Genomic DNA, 25,973 nt, shown 5'->3' with positions numbered 1-25,973 from the left:
GTTCAATACGCAGTGATGTTATGTTGTAATTACTGTATTTACGAATTTAGCACCAAAATATCACAATGTATTGAAAACATTGACTACAAAAATGGCTTGGATAATCCAGAAGCTTGGATAAGCGAGGCTTGGATAAGTGAGACTCTACTGTATTATTATTATTATTATTATCATCATCATCACTATTACTGTTCTTATGATGTGCTGTACAATGTTGAGGATAATGAATCTGTTTAAGAGAGAAAAAGTATTATTGTTATTTGCTCTATAATATTGAGGATACTGAATTTCTTTAAGAAAGAAAAAGCATTATTATTATTATTATTAGTAGTAGTAGTAGTAGAAGTAGTAGTAGTAGTATTAACTTTGCCCACATTTATTTTACACACTTGTTATGAAAACCCTAATAAAATATATGGAAAAAAATATTAGTATTACTACTACTGCTGCTACTACTACTACTACTACTATCTCTCTAATGTTGGGATAGTGGGTTTCTTTAAGAGAGAAAAAAGAATTATTATTATTATTATTATTGTATGACACAGCAAACAAGATAGACATGCTGGATTTCGTATCACAAAATCACAAGGCGAACACTTCCCAAGTGTCTAGGACTGTGTGACGTATTTTCGGATGATGCGTGCAGATCCCAGTCGGGTGGCCTTTTGCAGTTGGCAGATTGTAATTTTGTCAATGTCTATTGTTTCCAAATGCCGGCTGAGATCTTTTGGCACGGCACCCAATGTGCCGATCACCACCGGGACCACCTGCACTGGTTTCTGCCAGAGTCTTTGCAGTTCAATCTTGAGGTCCTGATAGCGGCTGAGTTTTTCCTGTTGTTTTTCGTCAATGCGACTGTCACCTGGGATGGCAACATCAATGATCCAAACCTTTTTCTTTTCCACAACTGTGATGTCTGGTGTGTTGTGTTCCAGAACCTTGTCAGTCTGAATTCAGAAGTCCCACAGTATCTTTGTGTGCTTGTTTCCAATACTTTTGCAGGTTTGTGATCCCACCAGTTCTTTACTGCTGGGAAGTGGTACTTGAGTCATAAGTTCCAATTATTATTATTATTATTATTATTATTATTATTATTATTATTATTATTACAGTAGAGTCTCACTTATTCAACATTCTGGATTATCCAACGCATTTTTGTAGTCAATGTTTTCAATACATTGTGATATTTTGGTGCTAAATTCGTAAATACAGTCATTACTACGTAGCATTACTGCCTATTGAACTACTTTTTGTATAACTACTTGTTGTATAACATGATGTTTTGGTGCTTAATTTGTAAAATCATAACATTTTGATGTTTAATAGGCTTTTTCTTAGTCCTTATTATCCAACATATTCACTTATCCAACATTCTGCCAGCCCATTTATGTTGGATAAGTGAGACTCTACTGTATTATTATTATTATTATTATTATTATTATTATTATTATTATTATTATTATTATTATTATTATTATTATCCTCGTCAATATATATTGCTTTACGTTGGCACAATGGGGATCTGAAATATGGGATTTTGCATAGCTTATGGGATATTTTAGGGTAGTTTCCAGCCAGGGTGTTGTGATTTTCCTTCCTTTCATGTTAGCAGGACTAAGAAATCACTGGGCATAATATTTGGAAATACAGTAGAGTCTCACTTATCCAACACTCGCTTATCCAATGTTCTGGATTATCCAACGCATTTTTGTAGTCAATGTTTTCAATGCATTGTGATATTTTGGTGCTAAATTCGTAAATACAGTAATTACTACATAGCATTCATGTGTAATGAACTACCTTTTCTGTCAAATTTGTTGTATAACATGATGTTTTGGTGCTTAATTTGTCAAATCATAACCTAATTTGATGTCTAATAGGCTTTTCCTTAATCCCTCCTTATTATCCAACATATTCGCTTATCCGACCTTCTGCCTGCCCGTTTATGTTGGATAAGTGAGACTCTACTGTAGGGCGATTCCAAACTATTGGAATAGGCTATGACAAATGATTTGGAGCAAGGTTACCTTTCCCCCCGGACTACAACTCCCATCATGTTCAATTGGGGGTGATGGGAGTTGTAGCCTGTCTTGGCCAAGCACCAAAACAGATTGGCAATGCTGCAAAAGGAGCAAAATAAATAAATAAAGCTGAATTGCATGCGACTGATTCTCGCCGAGACTTGGGGGTGACTCTATTCTTCTTTGTGCTTTTTTCCCCCATTCGGCACAATATAGTTGAAGGCGAGGAATAGTTTCCATTAAGGTTCGAAACCTTCCTTTTTCACAAAAAGAAATCCCTCCTGGGCATCGGATGCATTTGAGGCTCGAACAGCCCACAAAAGAGCCAGACCTGAATGAGTCTGGAATGGAAGAGCTGCCCTTGGGGCACTACGTCTCTCCAGCAAAACCTTTTGTCAGGTGTCCAGTGACTGGAGATGGGTTTCAGGGCCAGAGAAAGATTTATTATTATTATTATTATTATTATTATTATTATTATTATTATTATTATTTGGGACATCCAAAGATGTCCCAAATATGTGTTGTCGAAGGCTTTTAAGGCTGGAATCACTGGGTTGCTGTGAGTTTTCCGGGCTGTCTGGCATTGTTCCAGAAGCATTCTCTCCTGACGTTTCACCCACATCTATGGCAGGCATCCTCAGAGGTTGTGAGGTCTGTTAGAAACGAGGCAAATGGGGTTTATATATCTGTGGAATAATATCCAGGGTGGGAGAAAGAAAGAACTCTTGTATGTTGAAGACAAGTGTGAATGTTGCACTTGGCCACTTTGATTAGCATTGACTGGCCTTGCAGCTTCAAAGCCTGGCTGCTCCCAGCCTGGGGGAATTCTTTGTTGGGAAGTGTTAGCTGGCCCTAATTGTTTCATGCCTGGAATTCCCCCAGGCAGGAAGCAGCCTGGCCTAGAAGCTGCAAGGCCATTTGCAACATTTACACACTTCTGGAACACGGCCATACAGCCCAGAAAACTCACAGCAACCCCAATGACATCATCATCATCATCATCATCATCATCATCATCATCATCATTATTATCATCATCACTACTACTATTATTATTTGCTCTATAATGTTGAGTATACTGGATCTCTTTAAGACAGATAAAGCATTATTGTTGTTATTATTATTATTATCATCATCATCATCATCATCATCATCCTCGGCAATAAATATTGCTCCACGTTGGCAAAAGGGGGACCTGAAATATGGGATTTTGCATAGCCTATGGGATATTTGCCCAGCCTGATTAGCATTGAATGGACTTGCATTGAATGATTAGCATTGAATGGCTGCTTCCTGCTTGGGGGGGATCTGTTGTTAGGATGTGTTAGCTGGCCTTGATTGTTTCATGTCTGGAATTCCTCTGTTTGTTTGGGTTTTTGGGTTTTTTTTAGTGTTGCTCTTTATTTACTCTCCTGATTCAGTGCAGAATGGGGTTGGACTAGATGACCTCTGGGGATCTGTCTTCCAACTCTAGGATTCTATGCCCCATCCTGAGCACAAAGTTCTGTGCCGTTGCCTTGATCTTGCTCTTTGCGGTGTGAACACAGATCTCCGCCTTTTCTGTCTCCCACGATATTATAGCACAGGATAATACTTTTAATCACTGCTCTGGTGCAATTATTTGGAAGGGCCCCCAAGACAGCGCTGTTATTTCCCTGTCATTTGCCCCAGCTGCCTTTTGTGCCGGATATAGCACTTTCATGCGCCTCAAAAGCAGCCGGGGATGATGTGTAAAGTGGTAGTGTTGAGGTCTCACGGTGCGCAAGCAACTCTCTGTTTGCCTGGCTTTGCTAAAGACAACACGACAGGTGTCTTCAGAGATGCACCAGCTGCCCTCGTCTTGCCCACAGCTTCTATGGAAAGCTGCTTTTTGTATTTTGCACCAAAGTCTGAGACCGAACGGTACGTAAGTGCTACTTGGGATACTTGATGGTTTGGAAGCAGGGAAAAAAAGAAAACTGTCCCGTTTTGTAGATCTTTATAGGCCGTCCAGTCCAAACCACAAAAGTGAGTAATCAGTTCTGTAAGTGTCCACAGAATCGTCAAGTTGGGCGGGGTCTCCAAAGGCCATCCAGTCCAACCCACAGAAATAAGTAAGTCAGTTTAGTAAGCGTCCATAGAATTGTAAATTTGGAAAGGGTCTCCAAAGCCATCCAGTCCAACCCACAAACGCAAGTAGTTAGTTCTGTAAGCATTCATAGAATCGTAAAATTGGAAGGGGTCTCCAAAGGCCATCTAGTCCAACCCACAAAAGTAAGTAGTCAGTTTTGCAGGCATAAATTTGGAAGGGGTCTCCAAAGGCCATCTAGTCCAACCCACAAAAGTAAGTAGTCAGTTTTGCAGGCATAAATTTGGAAGGGGTCTCCAAAGGCCATCTAGTCCAACCCACAAAAGTAAGTAGTCAGTTTTGCAGGCATAAAGTTGGAAGGGGTCTCCAAAGGCCATCTAGTCCAACCCACAAAAGTTAGTAGTCAGTTTTGCAGGCATAAAGTTGGAAGGGGTCTCCAAAGACCAAGGTTTTCACAACCAAGGTGGGATACAAACCCTTGAATCAAACCTTGGTCTCAGGCACCTTAGTCCAAAGCCCAAACCATTAAACCATTAAATAATAATAATAATAATAATAATAATAATAATAATAATAATAATAATAATAATGAAATCCAGTCTCTGACCAACACTGGAATTTTTTGCACTGATATCAGCATGGAGTTTGGCTTGGACAAATGTTCGACAGTGGCATTGAAGAAAGGAAAAATCATTGAAAGTGAGGGCATAAATATGCCTAATGGCCAAACAATAAAGTGTCAACAGCCAGAGGCCTATAAATATCTGGGCATATTACAGCTGGAAAACATCAAGCATGAACATGTGAAGACTGTGGTCAGCAAAGAATACAAAGGGTCAGAAAAATTCTCAAAAGCAAGCTCAATGGAGGCAACACCATCAAGGCCATAAACACCTGGGCCATACCTGTCATAAGATATACTGCTGGCATCATAAACTGGACACAGGCGGAACTGGACAATTTGGACAGAAAAACAAGAAAACTCATGACCATTCATCATTCACTGCACCCTCGCAGTGATGTTGACCGGCTATATCTGCCTAGAAGATCAGGGGGCAGAGGACTCTTACAAGTAAAACAAGCAGTCAAAGAAGAAGAACATGCCCTGGCAGAATATGTAAAGCAAAGTGAAGAACCTGCTTTGATTGAGGTCAAAAATCAGAAACTCCTCAAAGCACAGCGGACAAAAAACCAGTACAAGAAAACTGCACTACAAACTAGAGCTGACAGCTGGCACAACAAAACATTGCATGGAAAGTTCCTTGACAAAATTGAAGGAAAAGCTGATAAGGAGAAGACCTGGCTCTGGCTCACGAATGGGACCCTGAAGAAGGAGACAGAAGGCCTGATCCTTGCAGCCCAGGAGCAAGACATCAGGACAAAGGCAGTTAAGGCCAAGATTGAAAAATCAGCTGATGACCCAAAATGCAGACTGTGCAAGGAAACCGACGAAACCATTGATCATATCCTCAGCTGCTGTAAGAAAATTGCACAGACAGACTACAAACAGAGGCACAACTATGTGGCCCAAATGATTCATTGGAACTTATGCCTCAAGTACCACCTTCCAGCAGCAAAGAACTGGTGGGATCACAAACCTGCAAAAGTATTGGAAAATGAGCACGCAAAGATACTGTGGGACTTCCGAATCCAGACTGACAAAGTTCTGGAACCCAACACACCAGACCTCACAGTTGTGGAAAAGAAAAAGGTTTGGATCATTGATGTTGCCATCCCAGGTGACAGTCGCATAGATGAAAAACAACACGAAAAACTTAGCCGCTATCAGGACCTCAAGATTGAACTTCAAAGACTCTGGCAGAAACCAGTGCAGGTGGTCCCGGTGGTGATGGGCACACTGGGTGCCGTGCCAAAAAGATCTCAGCCGGCATTTGGCAAACAATAGACATTGACAAAATGGGCTGTGGCACAGGTGGGAGAGCAAGCCAGCTGCAATTAACTGCAATGAATCACTCTGACCAGGAGGTCATGAGTTCGAGGCCCACTCGGAGCCTATGTTTGTTTGTCTTTGTTCTATGTTAAAAGGCATTGAATGTTTGCCTATATGTGTAATGTGATCCGCCCTGAGTCCCCTTCAGGGTGAGAAGGGCGGAATATAAATGCTGTAAATAAATAAATAAATAAATTGTGGTCTGTCAACTGCAAAAGGCCACCCTACTGGGATCTGCACACATCATCCGAAAATACATCACACAGTCCTAGACACTTGGGAAGTGTTCGGCTTGTGATACGAAATCCAGCATATCTATCTTGTTTGCTGTGTCATACAGTGTCGTTGTGTCAATAATAGTAATAATAATAATAATAATAATCTTACCCTGAATGTTGGAATTCTTCCCTCTTACCCATCTTTCCCTCCCTCCTTTCCCGTTTTTTCTTCCTACCTTTCTCTCCTTTTTTAATTCCTTGCTTCCTTCCTTCCTCCCCCTTTTCAACAGCAAAAATCATCTGGAAGGACTTTATTCAACCTGAGCTGCAGCCACTTGAACCTTACAGAAAAGGAATATTTTGGACTGGAGTTTTGGAGTTCTGCGGGGCATGCTGTAAGTTGAAGACGTGGTGCTTTCTCTGTGATTTCTAGCACAAGAAACGGTCGGTGAGTTGTCTCTGCCCAGCTCAGAACCTGGGATGCTTCTAGGGTGGAATTTCCCTCCGTTAGAAATAATATGAAATTCTCTGCACACGGAAAACCAGTGCATCTGGGAATAGGATAAGCTAAAGCCTTCATCCTGACATCCTAGCTTTCTATGGGGCAAGAATATCAATCTAGCTTGCAAAAACCCTTCCGAAACAGTTGCAAGGAAGGCACAAGACCTTAAAAAACTATACCTCCCAGGGTCCCATAGCATTGAGACATAGCAGTTCAAGTGGTTTTTTTTAAGCATATCAGTGTGAGAGAATATCTGGTGTGAGAGAATTGGCTGTCTACAGAGATGTTGCCCAGGAGACACCCAGATGTCTTGCCATCCTGCTGGGAGGCTTCTCTCATGTCCCACAAGCTAGAGCTGACAGATGGGAACTCACCCCATCTCCTGGATTCAAACCGGACACCTTCAGGTCAGCAGTTTAGCTGGCACAAGGGTGTAACCCATTGCACCACCGTGGTGCAATGCAGATATAAAGGCAAGAGGCCATTATAACTAGAAATGCAATCCAATGTATTATTTTACTCTATTATTATTAAAAGGATACATAAGTACATTTACATCGAAGAAGATGAGAATAATGATTTGATCAGAGTTGGACAGTCTTCTCTTAAATTAGAGCTTGATGTAAATATTCAAAAACATTTAGCCTACTGATGCCTCAATTAATGTAATTTTATTGGTATCTATTTTTATTTCTGAAATTTCCCACCCTCGGCTTATACTGGAGTCAATGTTTTCCCAGTTTTTTTTTTTTTTGTGGTAAAAGTAGGTGCCTCAGCTTATATTTGAGTCGGCTTATACTCGAGTATATACGGTAAATGACTCCTTTGGTGGTGCATGTAGCAAAATGTTGCAGTTGATGAACTATCTTAGTATGAGGATTCTGAAACAACTTAGTATGAGTAAATTGGGGACATATGGTACAATGGTGGCAAGGGTAATTTCCTACCAAATTAGGTCTAATTTTCATAATTTGAGAGTCATGGTCAATATTTGAATTAACCAATAAATTGGTTAATGCTACAACTCCAATCACCCCCAATTGAAAATTATGGGAGTTAGTTTAGTGACGTGTTTTTTGAAGCATTTAGTATATTTTGAATCTCTATCATCCTTGAATGTTCTATGACAATAGCATATATAGAAATTACTGTCTAATAGTTTACATTATTGGATTACATTCCTAGTAATAGTGGCCTCTTGCCTTTGCATTTCAGGGAATCCCTTCTCTGTATTGTTTATTGCTTTCCGCATCTTATAATTTCTGGATCGAAACAGTTTAAAATCTATGACACTTGTTATACATATCTATATTCTTCTAGGCCTGGCTGGAACTTCTCAAGCCTATCACGAAGCAGATTAAAAGTAAGTGTTTCCATGTATTTAATTGAAACTAAAGAATATAACAGATTCAGAAGTGATTATCAGGATAGAACTCCCATCGATTTGCTTGCCCACTTCTGGGAAAAAAATGCATCCTGGGATTTGTAGTTTGGAAAGTTCCTGTGTCTCACTGGGTGAGAAATCCACATAGCCCTCCCAAAACTGCAAATCCCAAGATTACAAAGGATGTTAATGTAATTATGAGATTGAATTGAAGATTTCTTTTTTGTAACTAAACGGGAGAGAATGTAAAAGAAGTAGATTAAAAGAAACTTGAACAGGAACAAGGGCTGAACGAAAGTTCAATTTCTGTCATTGTGGGTGGTTTTTTTTGTTGTTTTTTGGGTTTTGTTTGCTTGTTTTTTTTTAAAAAAATGTATTTAGTCTTTCACCTATCTTTTCCAAACTTTCCTATAAATATTGTTCCCCCTCTTTCGATGTACTATTCATTTGAAAACATTTAATAAAATTATTTTTTTTAAAAAAAAAATGTAATTATGAGAAAATATGTCTTGGGATTTCCATTTTGGGGGTCCTTGAAGCTCTCTTAGGAAGTCCACATAGCTCTCCCTAAACCGCAAATCCCAGGATTGTAATGGATGTCAACATGATACTTCAAGGAGAATGAGAAAGCATTATTTATTTTATTATTTATTTATTTACAGTATTTATATTCCGTCCTTCTCACCCCGAAGGGGACTCAGGGTGGATTACATTATATACATATAGGGCAAACATTCAATGCCCATATATACATAGAACCGAGACAGAGACAGACACAGAGGCAATTTCACCTTCTCCTGAGGGGATGTTTAATTCTGGCCACAGGGGGGAGCAGCTGCTTCATCATCCACTGTAACAGCACTTCCTCATTCCAATGTCGTAAGTTAGTTAAATTTGCCTCCCCACTTTATAAGTGGTACCTTATTTCCTACTTGATAGATGCAACTATCTTTCGGGTTGCTAGGTCAGCAACGAGCAAGGGCTATTTTTTTTTAATTGACGGGTGCTCACCCCACCACGGGCTGGCCTCAAACTCATGACCTCATGGTCAGAGTGATTTATTGCAGCAGGCTGCTCACCAGCCTGCGCCACAGCCCAGCCCCGGTTGTGTTATGTTGAGTATAAGCCGACTCGAGTATAAGCCGAGGCACCTAATTTTACTACAAAAAACTGGGAAAACATTGACTCCAGTATAAGCTGAGGATGGTAAATATAAAATCAAGAGTTGAAACATCAAAGAATGCATTTAAAAACAAATTAAACAAGTCATGATTTAAAATAGACATACTGTATATACTTGAGTATAAGCCGACCTGAATATAAGCCGAGGCACCTAATTTTCCCACAAAAAATTGGGAAAACATTGACTCAAGTATAAGCCAAGAGTGGTAAATTTCAGAAATAAAAATAGATACCAATAAAATTACATTAATTGAGGCATCAGTAGGTTAAATGTTTTTGAATATTTACATACAGCTCAAATTTAAGATAAGACTGTCCAACTCTGATCAAATCATTCTTCTCATTTTCTTCAATGTAAATGTGCTTATGTATCCTTTTAATAACAATAGAGTAAAATAATACATGTAATAATAATAATAATAATAATAATAAAAAATACAGGAAAATAATACATGTAATAATAAAGTAAAATAATAAATGTAATGATAATAATAATAAGCTCAGAGTGAAATAATAAATGCATTAATAATAATAATAAAAATAGAGTAAACTAATTGTTATAGTAGCAACAATAATAATAGAGAGAAAAAATAAATGTACCATATATTCTCGAGTATAAGCTGACCCAAATATAAGCCAAACAGGACCCTCACCCGAATATAAGCCAAGGGGTTTTTTTTCAGTCTTTAAAAAAGGGCTGAAAAACTAGGCTTATACTCAAGTATATACAGTACATTTATTTTAGTTTAGTTTAGTTTAGTTCACGTTCAAATCGGAGGGATGAATTAACACTCTGCACATGCCTAGAGACATAGTTAAAGCTGCATGAAAAGATGTGTGAATGTTCCCGACAGACCTCTGACCCCAAACTTATGAAGATGTTGTGTTTTAAGATCCTAAGGAGATTCTTTTCAAATTTATGGTGAAATTTTTCCCAGTGGATCCGGCCCATCTGAAAGAAGAGCTGACGAGGTAGGCTCCTTTGTGGTCATTTTACTACTATTACTACTACTACTAATAATAATAATAATGTTTGTCTAAGATTTGAACCCACCAATATTAAAAGGGAATCCTGCCTTTTGTACTTCAATGTAATTTAAATCATAATGCATGCTAAGACTAGAGGTGCTGGGTTCAAATCCATGTCATAGTTAAAACAAGTCACTCTCTCTCAGCACCCAAACTGGAAAGCAGATCTCAATATGTTATGTATGAGATAGTAGAGCAGAAATATTCAGAGTAATAACGTCTCCAAAATGGCTTTTAGGTACCTGTTCACTCTCCAGATCAAGAAGGACCTGGCCTGCGGAAGGCTTCCTTGCAGTGATAACAGTTCGGCTCTGATGGTCTCACACCTTTTGCAATGTATGTCCGCGCGGTTTGGCCTCTGGAACTCCCCGCCACAAGGTCTCGCCATTGGGAAGCCTTGCAAAATTAGTTGGACATCTCACTTTGCAGCTTCTGCAGAATGGCATTAATGCATGAGGCGTCTGCATGATAGCATTCATGCACAAGGCTATTTCACATTGGCATGGACGTGCAAGGATTCTGCACAATAGCATTCACGCACAAGGCTACTGCACATTGTAATGAATGCACAAGACTTCTGCACAATGGCATGAATGCACAGGGTTCTGTATAATAACTCATTCACAAGGCTATTGCACATTGGCATGGACGTGCAAGGCTTCTACACAATAGCATCATGCACAAGGCTACGGCACATTGGCATAAATGCACAAGGCTTCTGCACAATAGAATTCATGCACAAGACATCTTCATAATAGAATAAATACACAAGGCCTCTGCACAATAGCATTCATGCACAAGGCTTCTGCACAATAGCATTCATGCACAAGGCTACTGCAGAATGACATGAATGCACAAGGTATCTTCACAATAGAATAAATACACAAGGCCTCCGCACAGTAGCATTCATGCACAAGGCTATTGCACATCGGCATTAATGCACAAGGCTATTTCACATCGGCATGAATGCACAAGGGCCTGCACAATAGCATTCATGGACAAGGCTACTGCACATCGGCATGAATGCACAGGGTTCTGTATAATAACATTCATGCACAAGGCTATTTCACATTGGCATGGACTTGCAAGGCTTCTGCACAATAGCATCATGCACAAGGCTACTGCACGTTGTAATGAATGCACAAGGCTTTTGCACAATGGCATGAATGCACAGGGTTCTGTATAATAACATTCATGCACAAGGCTATGGCACATTGGCATGAATGCACAAGGCTTCTGCACAATAGCATTCATGCACAAGACATCTTCATAATAGAATAAACACACAAGGCTTCTGCACAATAGCATTCATGCACAAGACTTCAGCACAACGGCATGAATGCACAAGTGTTCTGCACAATAGCATACATCCACAAGGTTATTGTACATTGGCATGAATGCACAAGGCATCTTCACAATAGAATAAATGCGCAAGGCTATTTTACATCGGCATTAATGCACAAGGCATCTTCACAATAGAATAAATACACAAGGCCTCTGCACAGTAGCATTCATGCACAAGGCTATTGCACATCAGCATGAATGACAAGGCTTCTACACAATAGCATTCATGCAGAAGGCTACTGCACATCAGCATGAATGCACAAGGCATCTTCACAATAGAATAAATGCACAAGGCTATTGTACATCAGCATGAATGACAAGGCTTCTACACAATAGCATTCATACACAAGGCTATTGCACATCAGCATGAATGCACAAGGCTTCTACACAATAGCATTCATACACAAGGCTATTGCACATCAGCATGAATGCACAAGCCTTTTGCACAATAGCATTAAATTGCTAGGTAAATACACAATAGTGTTAATGCACAAGAGCATTGATGCAGAAGGCTTCTGCACAATGGCATTTTTCAGTAGCTCTGGGTTTTAGTTCTATTTTACTGTTTATAGTCTTTAGGTTTAAATTGTATATGATATTGTTTTTAGCACTGCTGTTCACCACTTTGAGTGTCTATAGGAAATAAAAAGCAGCATCGAAATAATAATTTTAATAAATATTTCTGCGCTCCCAGCTTTGTCCTTGTGTTTAGTGCAATCTGACTTTCCTGGAGAGAGTTTGACTTTTTGTCCTTTCCTTTTTCAGCCGCGCTGGGAGATTTCCATGAGGAAACGGACTGGAAGCACTTGGAGACGCACAAATATCTAGCGAACCAGGAGTGTCTGACCGACAAGATCATGCGTTATCACAAAAAACATCGGTAAGTTCTGTCTCAAGGCATGGACGTTGGAAAGACATCCATAATTTATTCTAAGGGTTGGGTTTCAACATCTTGGACAACGTAATGGGATGCATCAATAGAATACAGTTGGACATGGACACCACTTTAGCCACCATTTACAAATTTTACAGATTAAGCACCAAAACATCATGTTATACAACAAATTTGACAGAAAAAGTAATTCAATAGGCAGTAATGCTACGTTGTAATTACTGTATTTACGAATTTAGCACCAAAATATCACAATGTATTGAAAACATTGACTCCAAAAATGTGTTGGATAATCCAGAACGTTGGATAAGCGAATGTTGGAAAAGTGAGACTCTACTGTAATTACAACATAACATTACTGCATATTGAACTACTTTTTCTGTCAAATTTGTTGTATAACATGATGTTTTGGTGCTTAATTTGTAAAATCATAACCTAATTTGATGTTGAATAGGCTTTTCCTTAATCCCTCCTTATTATCCAAGATATTTGCTTATCCAAGCTTCTGCCGGCCCGTTTAGCTTGGATAAGTGAGACTCTACTGTAATGTATTTACGAATTTAGCACCAAAATATCACGATGTATTGAAAACATTGATTACAAAAACATTGACCACTAAAAGGCAGACTGCGTTGGATAATCCAGAATGTTGGATAAGCGAATGCTGGATAAGTGAGACTCTACTGTAATGTATTTACGAATTTAGCACCATAATAATAATAATAATAATAATAATAATAATAATAATAATAATAATAATAATAACAACTTTATTTTTATACCCCGCCCCATCTCCCCAATGGGGACTCGGGGCAGCTTACATGGGGACCAAGCCCGAAAACATACAACAATAAAATGATAAAACAATTATACCAACTATAAAACATCAATATCAATAAAACCATCATAGTAATCAACATATAGCATAAGATATTAAAAGCAGGAGAGTAAAACAAGGATATCACGATGTATTGAAAACATTGATTACAAAAACATTGACTACTAAAAGGCAGACTGCGTTGGATAATCCAGAATGTTGGATAAGCGAATGCTGGATAAGTGAGACTCTACTGTAATGTATTTACGAATTTAGCACCAAAATATCACGATGTATTGAAAATATTGATTACAAAAACATCTATATATATAAAAGGGTAATGAAATTTCGGCCTAGGACAAAACAACAAAACTACACATTCCAGAAACACTAAACTTGGCAGCACAACCTCTCATCCATGCCTCTACGTTCATACAACAAAAAGAAAAGAAAAATAAAGTCCTAATTAGAGGGAGAGGAATAATTGCTTTCATCAAATTGCTGCCAGTTAGAAGGCTAAACTTGGTCTCCTAGCAACCCACTCACCCCAGGGGACAGGCAGAGTTAGGCCTCACTTAGGCCTCCTCCACACTGTCTATAAAATACAGATTATCTGATTTCCCATACCACCATCCTTTGCCACAGCAACGCGTGGCCGGGCACAGCTAGTTGACTACTAAAAGGCAGATTGCGTTGGATAATCCAGAATGTTGGATAAGCGAATGTTGGATAAGTGAGACTCTACTGCATCTTTCTGTGCTTCTGTGTCCAAAATTCTTTGTCTGGCACTCGGGCACCATTGACTTGAGCCATGGCAGTTCAAATGATGCCAAACTGTATTTATTCTAGTGTAAACAACATTTCCCTGCCTCATTTTCTTTTCCTCTCCTATCATTTCCTTCCTTTTTCTGTCTTTCTGTCGTTCTTTCTTCCCTAGAGGCAAAACTCCAGGCGAGTCGGACGTCCAGCTTCTGGACATTGCAAGGAAACTAGAAATGTATGGGATCCGGCCCCATCCAGCAAGCGACGGAGAAGGCACCCAGATCAACTTGGCGGTGGCTCATATGGGAGTGCTGGTCCTGCGGGTGAGGAGCGCCTCGGATGGGAGAGCTAGTATCTCCGTTTGGTTTCCCTTCCCACGTTCCTTTGATGTGGCCACCTCCGCTTTGGTCTGGACATGGTAAACAAAGTGCTTCCATGTCCGAACGTGGTGTTACATGGGAGCGAGACATCTCCCCAGCCATATAATCTTCGGCCCAAAATAGCCGCTTAATTTGGGGAAATTACACGTTTCGGCGATTCGTTGGCATCTTTGCAGAACAGTCGTGTCTTTCGAGTGGAGTTTGCTACATAATGTGGCTGCGAGGAGCCCTAAACAGAAATGAATAGATATATGTGTGTATATATCAGGGGTCCCCAAACTAAGGCCCGGGGGCCGGATGCGGCCCTCCAAGGTCATTTACCTGGCCCCCGCCCTCAGTTTTATAATATAATATTTTTATATCAGTTTTAATAATATAATATATTGTATGTACATATAATATTGATAATAATATTATGTTATACAATATAATACTAATAATAATACCATATAATAATATTATATGTTATATATTACATTTTATATAATAGTATAGTGGTATAGTTCAATATAGTAATATATAATGCTAATATTGTGCTATACTAATAATGTAATATATTGTATGTACATACAGCTGCTCTGAGTCCCCTTCAGGGTGAGAAGGGTGGGATATAAATGTAGTAAATAAATACAGTAAATAAATAATTAATTTTAGACTTAGGCTCGGCCAAAGTCTGAAATGACTTGAAGACACACAACAACAACAATCCTAATTAACTTGACTATCTCATTGGCCAGTAGCAGGCCCACACTTTCCATTGAAATCCTGATAGGTTTATGTTGGTTAAAATTGTTTTCATTTTAAAATATTGTATTGTTCTTTGTTGTTGTTGTTGTTGCACTACAAATAAGACATGTGCAGTATGCATAGGAATTTGTTTGTATTTTTTTCCAAATGATAATTCGGCCCCTCAACAGTCTGAAGGATAGTGGACTGGCCCTCTGCTTCAAAAGTTTGAGGACCCCTGGTATATATACACACATCAAGTCTTTGCGGTAATGGATAAATGGTCCTATATATACTTGGCATTCACACACACAGAGTATATACCGTATATACTCGAGTATAAGCCGACCCGAATATAAGCCGAGGCACCTAATTTTACCACAAAAGAACTGGGAAAACCTTGACTCCAGTATAAGCCGAGGGTGGTAAATTTCAGAAATAAAAATAGATACCAATAAAATTACATTAATTGAGGCATCAGTAGGTTCAATGTTTTGGAATATTTACATCAAGCTCTAATTTAAGATAAGACTGCCCAACTCTGATCAAATCATGATTCTCATCTTCTTCAATGTAAATGTGCTTATGTATCCTTTTAATAATAATAATAAAAAATACAGGAAAATAATACATGTAGTAATAAATAGAGTAAAATAATTAATATTAAGAACAGAGTGAAATAATAAATGTATTAATAATAAAAATAGAGTAAAATAAATGTAGTAGTAGCAACAATAATAGAGAAAAATAATATATGTATTAATACTAATAATAGAGAAAGATAATAAATGTACCACATATTCTTGAGTATAAGCTGACCCAAATATAAGCCAACCAGGACCCTCACCCGAGTATAAGCCGAGGGAGGCGTTTTCAGTCTTAAAAAAAGGGCCGAAAAACTAGGCTTATACTCGAGTATATACAGTATATGCGTATGCCAAGTATATATAGGACCATTTATCCATTACCAGGAGCCCCCAGTGGCGCAGTGTGTTAAAACGCTGAGCTGCTGAATTTGCAGATTGAAAGGTCGCAGGTTCGAAACCCAGAAGCAGAGTGAGCGCCTGCTGTTAGCTCCAGCTCTTGCCAACCTAGCAGTTCAAAAATATGCCAATGTGAGTAGATCAATAGGTATTGCTCCGGCAGGAAGGTAACAGCGCTCCATGCAGTCATGCCAGCCACATGACCTTGGAGGTGTCTACGGAAAACGCTGGCTCTTCAGTTTAGAAATGGAGATGAGCACCAACCCCCAGAGTCGGTCGCGACTGGACTTAACGTCAGGGGAAAACCTTTACCTTTACCTTATCAATTACCGCAAAGACCTGGTTTTTCTCATGCTTTGTTGTCATGCAAAACCTTCCCAGACTTTAAAAGATAATGATCAGATATATATATATATGTATATATTGTTGATATATTCTTTTCTTGCAAATACACTTATCCAAGCTAAACGGGCCGGCAGAACCTTGGATAAGCAAATATCTTGGATAATAAGGAGGGATTAAGGAAAAGCCTATTATACATCAAATTAGGTTATGATTTTACAAATTAAGCACCAAAACATCATGTTATACAACAAATTTGACAGAGAAAGTAGTTCAATATGCACTAATGTTATGTTGTAATTACTGTATTTACAAATTTAGCACCAAAATATCATGATATATATTGAAAACATTGACTACAAAAATGGCTTGGATAATCCAGAACCTTGGATAAGCGAGTCTTGGATAAGTGAGACTCTACTGTAGTAATAGGTTTGGGTTCTATCCAACAAGGTGCATCTACACTGTCAAATGAATGCAGTTTGAGGCATGTTTAACTGCTGTGGCCCAGTGTTATGGAATGCTGGGATTTGTAGTTTGGCAAAGTCTTGGGCCTTCTCTACCAAGGGGTGTTGGTGAGTCATCAAAAGGAACCAAACCTGAACTTGGAAAAGCTACTTTTTTGTCTAGACCTGACCTGCCAGCAGTCTCTAAGCAGGGGATGATGGGAGTTGTAGTCCAATCCTGCCATGCTCTTGAGCCAAGTGGGAATAGTTTGCTCGTTTGCTCATTTGCAGGGAAATACAAAGATCAACACTTTCAACTGGTCCAAAATCCGCAAGCTGAGTTTCAAACGGAAGCACTTCCTGATCAAGCTCCACGCCAACGTGGCGGTGAGTCCCGTTGACATTGCTTTCCTTTGCATTGTGCCGCGTTTCTTAGGAGTTCCTACATGAGAGTGGAAAGGCGGGATTAAAAAATAAAGTCAAGGAAAATAAACGGAAGTTTATTGGAATTGCTGTGAGTCAACGGAGGACTTGAATGGCATTTGAAGGCATTCATGGGTGGGTCTCTCTCTCTCTCTCTCTCTTTCTCAGGCCTTGTGCAAAGACACACTGGAGTTCGCCATGGCCAGCCGAGACACGTGCAAAGCCTTCTGGAAGACGTGCGTGGAGTACCACGCTTTCTTCCGTCTCTCCGAAGAGCCCAAGTCCAAGCCCAAGGCCTTCCTCTGCAGCAAGGGCTCCAGTTTCCGATACAGGTGAGCCTCCCAAAGTGGCCAGGAGCCATTCTATGGCATGCTGGGATTTGTAGTTCACTGTGGCATCAGAGCTCTCTTTTTTTGTCCAATAATTTTTATTGTAGTTTCCAAAAGATTAACAAAAACTTGCAGCAGATGGGGGGGGGGGGGGGGGAGAGAGAGAAGAGAATAGAGAAAAGAAAAGGGGAAAAAAGGGGAAAGAAGAACTAGTGTGGCCGGTGACCTCCGGTCGATTCCACAGGGATAAAGTTTCATTAATATTATTTCCAGTATTTCCTATATCGGTCTCCATACTTCCCACTCCTCTCCATCTAATGTTCATATTTTCTTGCTTCAACTGGTCTCATTAAAGTAAAAAGGTAAAGGTTTTCCCCTGACGTTAAGTCCAGTCATATCTGACTCTGGGGGTTGGTGCTCATCTCCATTTCTAAGCCGAACAGCCGGCATTGTCCGTAGACACCTCCAAGGTCATGTAGCTGGCACGACTACATGGAGCGCCGTTACTTTCCCGCCGGAGTGGTACCTATTGATCTACTCACATTGGCATGTTTTCGAACTGCTAGGTTGGCAGAAGCTGGAGCTAACAGTGGGCGCTCACTCTGCTCCCGGGATTTGAACCTGGGACCTTTCGGTCTGCAAGTTCAGCAGCTCAGTGCTTTAACACATTTCGCCACCGGGGCTCCATTGTATATATAGGTGCCATGGTTATTAGGACTATTATTGCATGTAGGGAACATTATTGTATATAGGAACCATTGCAACTTGGGACCACTGTGATACTAGCCAGGGAGTGAAAATGCATATAGAGAGCCCAACGATTTTGATTTACCTTTGCAGTCCATCCACTGGCTTGCTTAGCCCCTCTGCTACTCAGCTCAATATATATACAGTTACCTAATGTGCATCATGATGGATAATTCAAACCTTTCACGCTTTCCCTTGTGCTTCCAATGGTAGTGGACGGACCCAGCGGCAGCTGCTGGAACACGGAACAAAGGGGAAGCTCAAGAGCCTGCCGTTCGAAAGGTATGAGCTTTCCACCCTCATTCATTCAATGTGCCGCCCTGCCTCTTTCCCAGAGGTTTATTGATTGTTGGAGCTGAATGGAGGAAGCACAAATCCATGTGCCGTGTTGTGTTGGTTTGATTCCAGGAAACGCTACTCCCCTCGGTACCATGACCGGCAATGCCGCTCCTCCCCAGATCTCCTTACAGACGTTTCCAAACAGGTATGTAGCTTGGGAGAGAATGGAACAGGTGTATATAATAAGCCATGTAACAATACAACAATAATACAAGCAGCCCCTTCAGACACTCCTAGCAATGATGCTACCATTGCAAATGTGAATACAGTAGACGCTCAATTAACTGGAACTCAAGCAACTGGGAAGCATTTTAACTAACATCGCATACTGCATTTACAAAGTTATTTTCATAATACAGTAACATTGTTACATCACGTTAGGGTTGTCTGTGTTTGTCTTAATATTTTTTTAAATACAGTAGAGTCTCACTTATCCAACATAAACGGGCCGGCAGAACGTTGGATAAGTGAATATGTTGGATAATAAGGAGGGATTAAGGAGAAGCCTATTAAACATCAAATTAAGTTATGATTTTACAAATTAAGCACCAAAACATCATGTTATACAACAAATCTGGCAGAAAAAGTAGTTCAATATGCAGGAATGCTACGTAGTAATTACTTTATTTACAAATTTTGCACCAAAATATGATATATTGAAAACATTGACTACAAAAATGCGTTGGATAATCCATAATGTTGGATAAGCGAGGCTTGGAGAAGTGAGGCTCTACTGTGTATCTCAAGTCAATAGAGAGTTTACAGTGTGGTCTTGTATGGTACGGGATATATTATTAGTTAGGCCTATTGTAATAGTACAGTAGAGTCTCACTTATCCAACACTTGCTTATCCAACTTTCTGGATTACCCAATGCATTTTTGTAGTCAATGTTTTCAATACATTGTGATATTTTGGTGCTAAATTCTTAAATACAGTAATTACTACATAAAATTACTGCGTATTGAACTACTTTTTCTGTCAAATTTGTTGTATAACATGATGTTTTGGTGCTTAATTTGTAAAATCATAACCTATTTTGATGTTTAATAGGCTTTTCCTTAATCTCTCCTTATTATCCAACATATTCGCTTATTCAACGTTCTGCCAGCCCATTTAGGTTGGATAAACGAGACTCTACTGTAACTCTCAAGCAACCAGAAACTGCATTTATCCAGTATCTACCAATTCCCATGGGTGCTGGTTAACTGAGAGTGCACGGTGTCTGTGCGGTTGTAAATCTAGCTGATGATATTGTGAACATCAGATGTCATTCTATAATATTGTGTGGCTGGCCTACTCCGGAGTGGTACATGACATGTAATATTTGTCAGAAATATTAAAAATTAACTAGGCTGAAGGTTGAAGGCTTCATGTGTGAAGCTCCAGTGTGAAGGCTGCTGTGTGTACAGCTCCTGTGTAAGTTTGGTGTGAGAGGAGGCTCTGTGAGAGCGAATCTGTTTATCTGCATGAGGAAAAAGCCCAGCGTGGAAAGCAAAGAAGAAAGTACAAAGAACTTTATTCGTGTTATGGAAACCTTGTTTTTGTAAGTAGTGCAAACATATTATTTAGCTACAAAGAAAAGCCTCCAAAGGAAGAGATAACATTGGTCTGTGCTTTTTGTTTTTTTGTATCACTGGTGCTGGGTCATGCAGCTGCTATTCCAGTTACTCTGCAATAAGTTTAAGGGGAGGGTCTTTTGTGAATGAGCCCACTCGCCCAACAATATTCTCTCAAGTCCAGTGTACGAGGGCTATCCACAAAGTAGGTTACGTTTTGGATTTTAAAAAGGACAAAGTATAGGAGAAATCATTTACCATATGCAGAGGAAAGACACATCCCAATACTACAATCTCACGTAATCCCCATTGAAATCTAGGCACGTATCATATAGATAAATGAGTTTGAAAAGTAGTGCTCCAGTAAATTTGCCGCCTCTCTCCTCCGTTTCCAACAATGGGAGCGTGGCTGGCAGCGCAGCGTTTTGGCTACGCTGCAGGAAGGGAGAAGGGGAAAGAGCTGAGGACACAAGCGGCAAATTTACTGGAGCAGTACTTTTCAAACTCATTTATCTATATGAGACGTGCCTAGATTTCAATTGGGATTACATGAGATTGTAGTATTGGGATGTATCTTTCAGCTGCATATGGTAAATGATTTCTCCTATACTTTGTCCTTTTTAAAATCCAAAACGTAACCTACTTTGTGAATAGCCCTCGTAGTTTCGTTGTAGGCCTCGCTATAGCATAACTGCTTCAAAACGCTCTTCTTTTTTCCCTCTGTAGCTGGAAGACTTGCGCCTGGTTTATGGCAACATGGGGAGCTACTATGGGGCCAACGGTGTCCACACCTCTGAGCCCACCCTGGACAGCAGCCGACGGAGGAATTCCGCCATGGAGGTGATCTTTGCGGACGAACTGGAACGCTCCAAACCCGAAGCTGACCCGACGTTGCTGGCTCACTCCCAAAGCAGCTCTGCCTTTCAACTGGTTTACACTGAGCCGGAAGAGGATTGGGAGCCCCCTGATCTTTATGGGTCGAGGGTCCCGCTGACCTCCTTCCAACCGAGCTACAGGGTAGCCGGGAACAGTAAGAGCACCTCAGTGGGCAATGTGCGAGAGGCGACCCCCAGGCAACGTCTGGCCTACACCGACGTGCCCTACGTGGTCAACCCACCGCTGGATGTGGGATCGCCCCAAGTTTTCTTCTACATGGACAGGCCCCCTCAGTTTGCACGGCACGTGGCGATGGGTCCAGTGGAGGAAGTGACAAGCGGCATGAACGTCCTTGGTGTGGCCCCCATGAAGCCTCGGAGGAGGAGCCCCGGGGCATCAAGGCTGCGGGTGCCTGACCCAGAGGCCCTGCCCCGAACGACGTATCTCACTAGCGTCAGCATGGAGCACGACGACGACAGGAGCGTCTTCGATTACGGCACCCAGGAAGTTCCCAAAAGATCCTGGAGCCAGTCGGATATTAAAACCATCCGGTTCCCCTACGGCTCGGAGTTTCGACCTTTAGGGCCGTGTCCTCTTCTGAGTAGCAGGAAGTCCGATATCCTCAAGTACGTCTGGGCTCATCAAGGGTTTCCAGAACCACCCAGAGTCCAACGGAGCACAGAACGCTACATCGGCAGCGGGACAGAGTCCAGCGACTCGGATTCAGACCTCTTTCCGGATTACTATTCTCTCTACGGAAGGGTGCTCAGAGCCCCCCGGGCGAGGGTCCGGTTGTCTTCCGGGAGCCTCCAGCTCGAGGGCGAAGATGAAGAAGTCTGCCTTGCTACCGCCAGCATGGACGAGAGGACTTCTTCCCAGGGAGCATCCAATTATTTCACTTAATTTGGCTTCGCCTGAAGTCGCTCAACTGCGGGGAATTGAAGCGGGCACCTTGCTTATCACTGTGTTTTAGGTAATGATTACATTTCTGGAATGCGGGACATCTGCCAACGCAAAGAACTCTCTGACCTAAAAGAGGAAGTGATTCAGGTGCTATATATCAGAGGAGCAAAAGTCAATACCAAGGATGAGATTATTCCAGCGCCATTTGACTTAGTTGGTACTCGGGGAGGAGGGATGGGATAGTTGTTCCACAGCAAGTTAGTCTTTGTGCCAAGTTTATGGTTCATTTTCTCGAAGAGAGAGCTGAATGTCACCAAACTGACTCAGTGTGACTTTTATTGGGGTTAGTCAAAGGTAAGCAAATGGGTGCCGAGTCTGATTCAGGGGAAACGTACTCTTGAAATGGGGTTCAACTCTAGCTATTTAAGTATATTGTAAACATGCCCTTTCTCCCCGTATGGATCCCAGAACGGAGTGGGATGCATATGTAACACTCATGTGTCATAAAACAAAGAGATCATCCTTGTTGAGCGTCCTTGGAAGGAGCACAAAGATGAACACATTCAGTCGATGCAAAAAATAATTCCCAAGAAATATTGTATTTTCTGCTGAGAAACTTTTAAAGTTCTATTCAGTAGCAGCAAAAATACTAAAGATACAGTAGAGTCTCACTTATCCAACACTCGCTTATCCAACATTCTGGATTATCCAACGCATTTTTGTAGTCAATGTTTTCAATACATCATGATATTTTGGTGCTAAATTCGTAAATACAGTCATTACTACATAGCATTACTGCGTATTGAACTACTTTTTCTGCCAAACTTGTTGTCTAACATGATGTTTTGGTGCTTCATTTGGAAAATCATAACCTAATTTGATGTTTTAATAGGCTTTTCCTTAATGCCTCCTTATTATCCAACATATTCGCTTATCCAACATTCTGCCGGCCCGTTTATGTTGGATAAGTGACACTCTACTGTACTGTCAACCAGGTATGTTTTTAGTATGCCTCCCTTCTTACTACCCAGTTAAAAACTGACCTGTCTATGGTGACTATCAGAAATACATTTCTTCCCCCAAAATACCTTCATGACATAAAATATCACTAATTTTGGACAGTGACGGATACACACTGGTATTCTATTAATGGCACATGCAGGCGGAAGAACATATTGCGGTTATTTTTTCTTGGGCTACTGGCATTTCTCTACACTTTGTAACCATTACCTTCCAGTTTGCAGTCCCAAAATTCTGGGATTAATAGAAAGTAGAGAAGGGGATGAAGTATATACTACTAGCATATATACTCAAGTGTATATACCCCTATATACTGATACATCTTCCCTCTTTTCCTCCCTTCCCTTCCCCTTTTCTTCTGTCCTCCCGTCTCTTGTTTTTCCTCTCGTTCCCTCTTTCTTTCCTTCCTTCCCTTGTCTTCCCTTCATTTCTTCTCTTGTTTTCACCGTCATCCACCCTTTCTCCTTTCCCAGTGACGTCACAGAGAGCCACTTCACCTAGCAACAGCCTCTGTGATACAAACATTACACATACACACATATATACACACTGACTTTGATATATAGTGTCTGCAATCAGAAGGGAAAAGATCACTTCATTGATTGAAATGTCTATCACTCATAGGATTCTCCAATTGTGTGACTAAACCATTCTCTTTCCTAAGAAAGGAGTACAAATGAGGGCCGCCAGAGGTGTACAGAACTTAAATATTTTATTTCGTTTCTTAAACTTTTCCACCTTCCTCCGCTGCCCCTCGCTGGCCCCTCCCTCAAAGAAACAACAGTGATGAAAGAAGCTTCATTTATAAACAGATTCACAGGACTAAAAGCTACAGGGAAGAGCACTACGCTTCTGTCTCGGCAATGCAGTTGTTTCGTAAAGCTTCAGATCAACTGTATTTACAACTTTTGCGGCTTGTACATTTATAAAAATATCTTTTTTTGTATTTAATCCACAACATTATTGTTTTCAAAAACTATGTCCTGACTTTTTTTTGACTCCACGGATATAAATTTTCTAATTGTGTCTCACTTATAGAGCGACGAAAGTTTTTTTCTTCTTCTCTAACAAACATTTCTTTCAAAATTAAAACAAAGGAGTTAAAAGTAATGTCTTTTTCTGTTTTTTTTTTACAGTGTAGGCACCATTGAAAATAATTGCCCTTTGCAATTCCAATCCCCCCCAGTATCTCTCACCAGCATCTTTATATATCTATTTCTTTTTTAAAAAAAAGGATGTAATAATGGCAACTTTTTTCAACTAAAAAAAATTCAATATTTGCTTGCAACTCTTTCAATATTTGGCAGATAGACTTCGAATCCTTTTTTTAAAAAACCATTGACTTTTGTGCAAAAAAAGAAAAACATGTGCAGAGCTGAACTATAAAATTAAAACACATCCAGACTTCTTTATCAAAAATAAATTTACACCAACAGGTTCCACAGCTAAGGACTGAAATACAACCCCACACTTCAAACTTCAGCATAATATACAGATTGGGTCGAAAAAAAGGGGAAAGAAAAGAGAGAGATTAACCCCATCTAAACAGTACCATAAATATGTAACTGAAAGCGAGTTTCTAATTTGAGAATCACCCCTACTGCACAGTACTACCTTTTGTTGTTGTTGTTCTGTGAAAGAATATCTATAACTCAAGTTATTTTGCATATTAACGGGTGTATATATATATATATATATATATATATATATATATATATATATAATAGGGGAAATTAAGCGTACGGCGACGCAATTCTATGTAATTTTCTAGGAACAAAGCGTATAAATATCTTACAGGAAGAGAAAATCCAAACATCGCTGGTGTTGGTCGCACGCGTTTTGATACATGTTTGCTAGGCATTTCCTCCCAAAATGAAAAACGGGGGTTCAATGAAGCCGGAGTGCGGGTCCGTTATTGCCCCCCCCCTCCCAAAAAGGCCTTCCGCAACGATATTGCTTTTTAACAAAATTCTCCTTACCATGATGAATGATTTAACTATAAAGGGGGGAAAGACATCTACAAACTGTACACTAAGCTACAATGTGAAACTCGCAAAGCTATCGGCATATTGCTCTCAAAAACGGGAGGCAATTGTGGAGCGGCCTCGGAAACACCAGAGCCCGTTTTCCCAAAAAAGCCGCAGGGTTTTAAGGCGTTTCGCCGGCTAGAAAGTTGGCCAAAGGTTATGTATTTCGGTGGAAAGACGCCTCGTTTCGGCGATCTATGAATGTATACATGGGTCGCTTTCGAACCAAAGGAGCAAGAAGACAGTCAGAAAAATGTCCTTTTCACCAAGTGACCGAACAGGCGTCCTCTGCCTCCAAACACTCAAATTGGTAACAGGTCACCTCTACATTACACCTAGAAGCCAAACGCATGGTGTTTGTTCTCAACTGGATTAAATCGGTGGCAACTACCCTATTAAAAGTTGCTCTTTACAAATTAAAATAAAAAGGGATGTGTCTCGGAGATACAAAAAGAAGAAGAAGAAGCCATCACGAAATCAGTAGAGTCCGGTCCTTTGAAATCCCCCGATCCTCAGATAACGTCGCAATGATCCCGAAAGGCACAAGGAGCTGACGACCAAAGCATTTGCCAAGCTTTTTCTAGAGTAGGTTCTGGTGGACTGGATGCCGGATTTCGCCTGCATCCATTGCTTAGGAGGATTCGTTCACGGAAAACCTGCAGAGAGAAGTTTCTGGTCAAAATTACACTGCGATGATTCCAC

General features: G+C 40.3%; 2 protein-coding genes across 5 annotated transcripts in view; one reads left to right on the top strand and one right to left on the bottom strand.

The window, feature by feature from the left end:
- frmd7 (FERM domain containing 7) overlaps positions 1-24,354 on the top strand; it is a 25,967-nt gene extending 1,613 nt beyond the window's left edge. The window contains exons 2-12 of one of the 2 annotated variants that reach the window (XM_008122958.3): positions 6,552-6,656; positions 8,084-8,126; positions 10,268-10,301; positions 10,597-10,694; positions 12,468-12,582; positions 14,349-14,496; positions 17,342-17,437; positions 17,642-17,805; positions 18,763-18,831; positions 18,958-19,033; positions 21,172-24,354. In XM_008122958.3, the coding sequence (XP_008121165.1) occupies positions 6,552-6,656; positions 8,084-8,126; positions 10,268-10,301; positions 10,597-10,694; positions 12,468-12,582; positions 14,349-14,496; positions 17,342-17,437; positions 17,642-17,805; positions 18,763-18,831; positions 18,958-19,033; positions 21,172-22,224 (2,001 nt within the window). In that variant the 3' untranslated portion in view covers positions 22,225-24,354. Of the gene's footprint in view, positions 1-6,551; positions 6,657-8,083; positions 8,127-10,222; positions 10,302-10,596; positions 10,695-12,467; positions 12,583-14,348; positions 14,497-17,341; positions 17,438-17,641; positions 17,806-18,762; positions 18,832-18,957; positions 19,034-21,171 lie in introns of both variants that reach the window. The other variant, XM_003229031.4, reaches the window with a different exon arrangement.
- The window catches only part of stk26 (serine/threonine kinase 26), a 40,254-nt gene continuing 38,220 nt past the window's right edge, over positions 23,940-25,973 (bottom strand). For all 3 annotated transcript variants that reach the window (XM_062963824.1, XM_062963825.1, XM_062963823.1), the window contains one exon: positions 23,940-25,927. In XM_062963824.1, the coding sequence (XP_062819894.1) occupies positions 25,903-25,927 (25 nt within the window). In that variant the 3' untranslated portion in view covers positions 23,940-25,902. The remainder of the gene's footprint in view (positions 25,928-25,973) is intronic.

The sequence above is a fragment of the Anolis carolinensis genome, unplaced genomic scaffold (assembly GCF_035594765.1).
Source record: "Anolis carolinensis isolate JA03-04 unplaced genomic scaffold, rAnoCar3.1.pri scaffold_12, whole genome shotgun sequence".
Taxonomy (NCBI): domain Eukaryota; kingdom Metazoa; phylum Chordata; class Lepidosauria; order Squamata; family Dactyloidae; genus Anolis; species Anolis carolinensis.
This window is presented reverse-complemented; position numbering and strand designations above follow the sequence as displayed.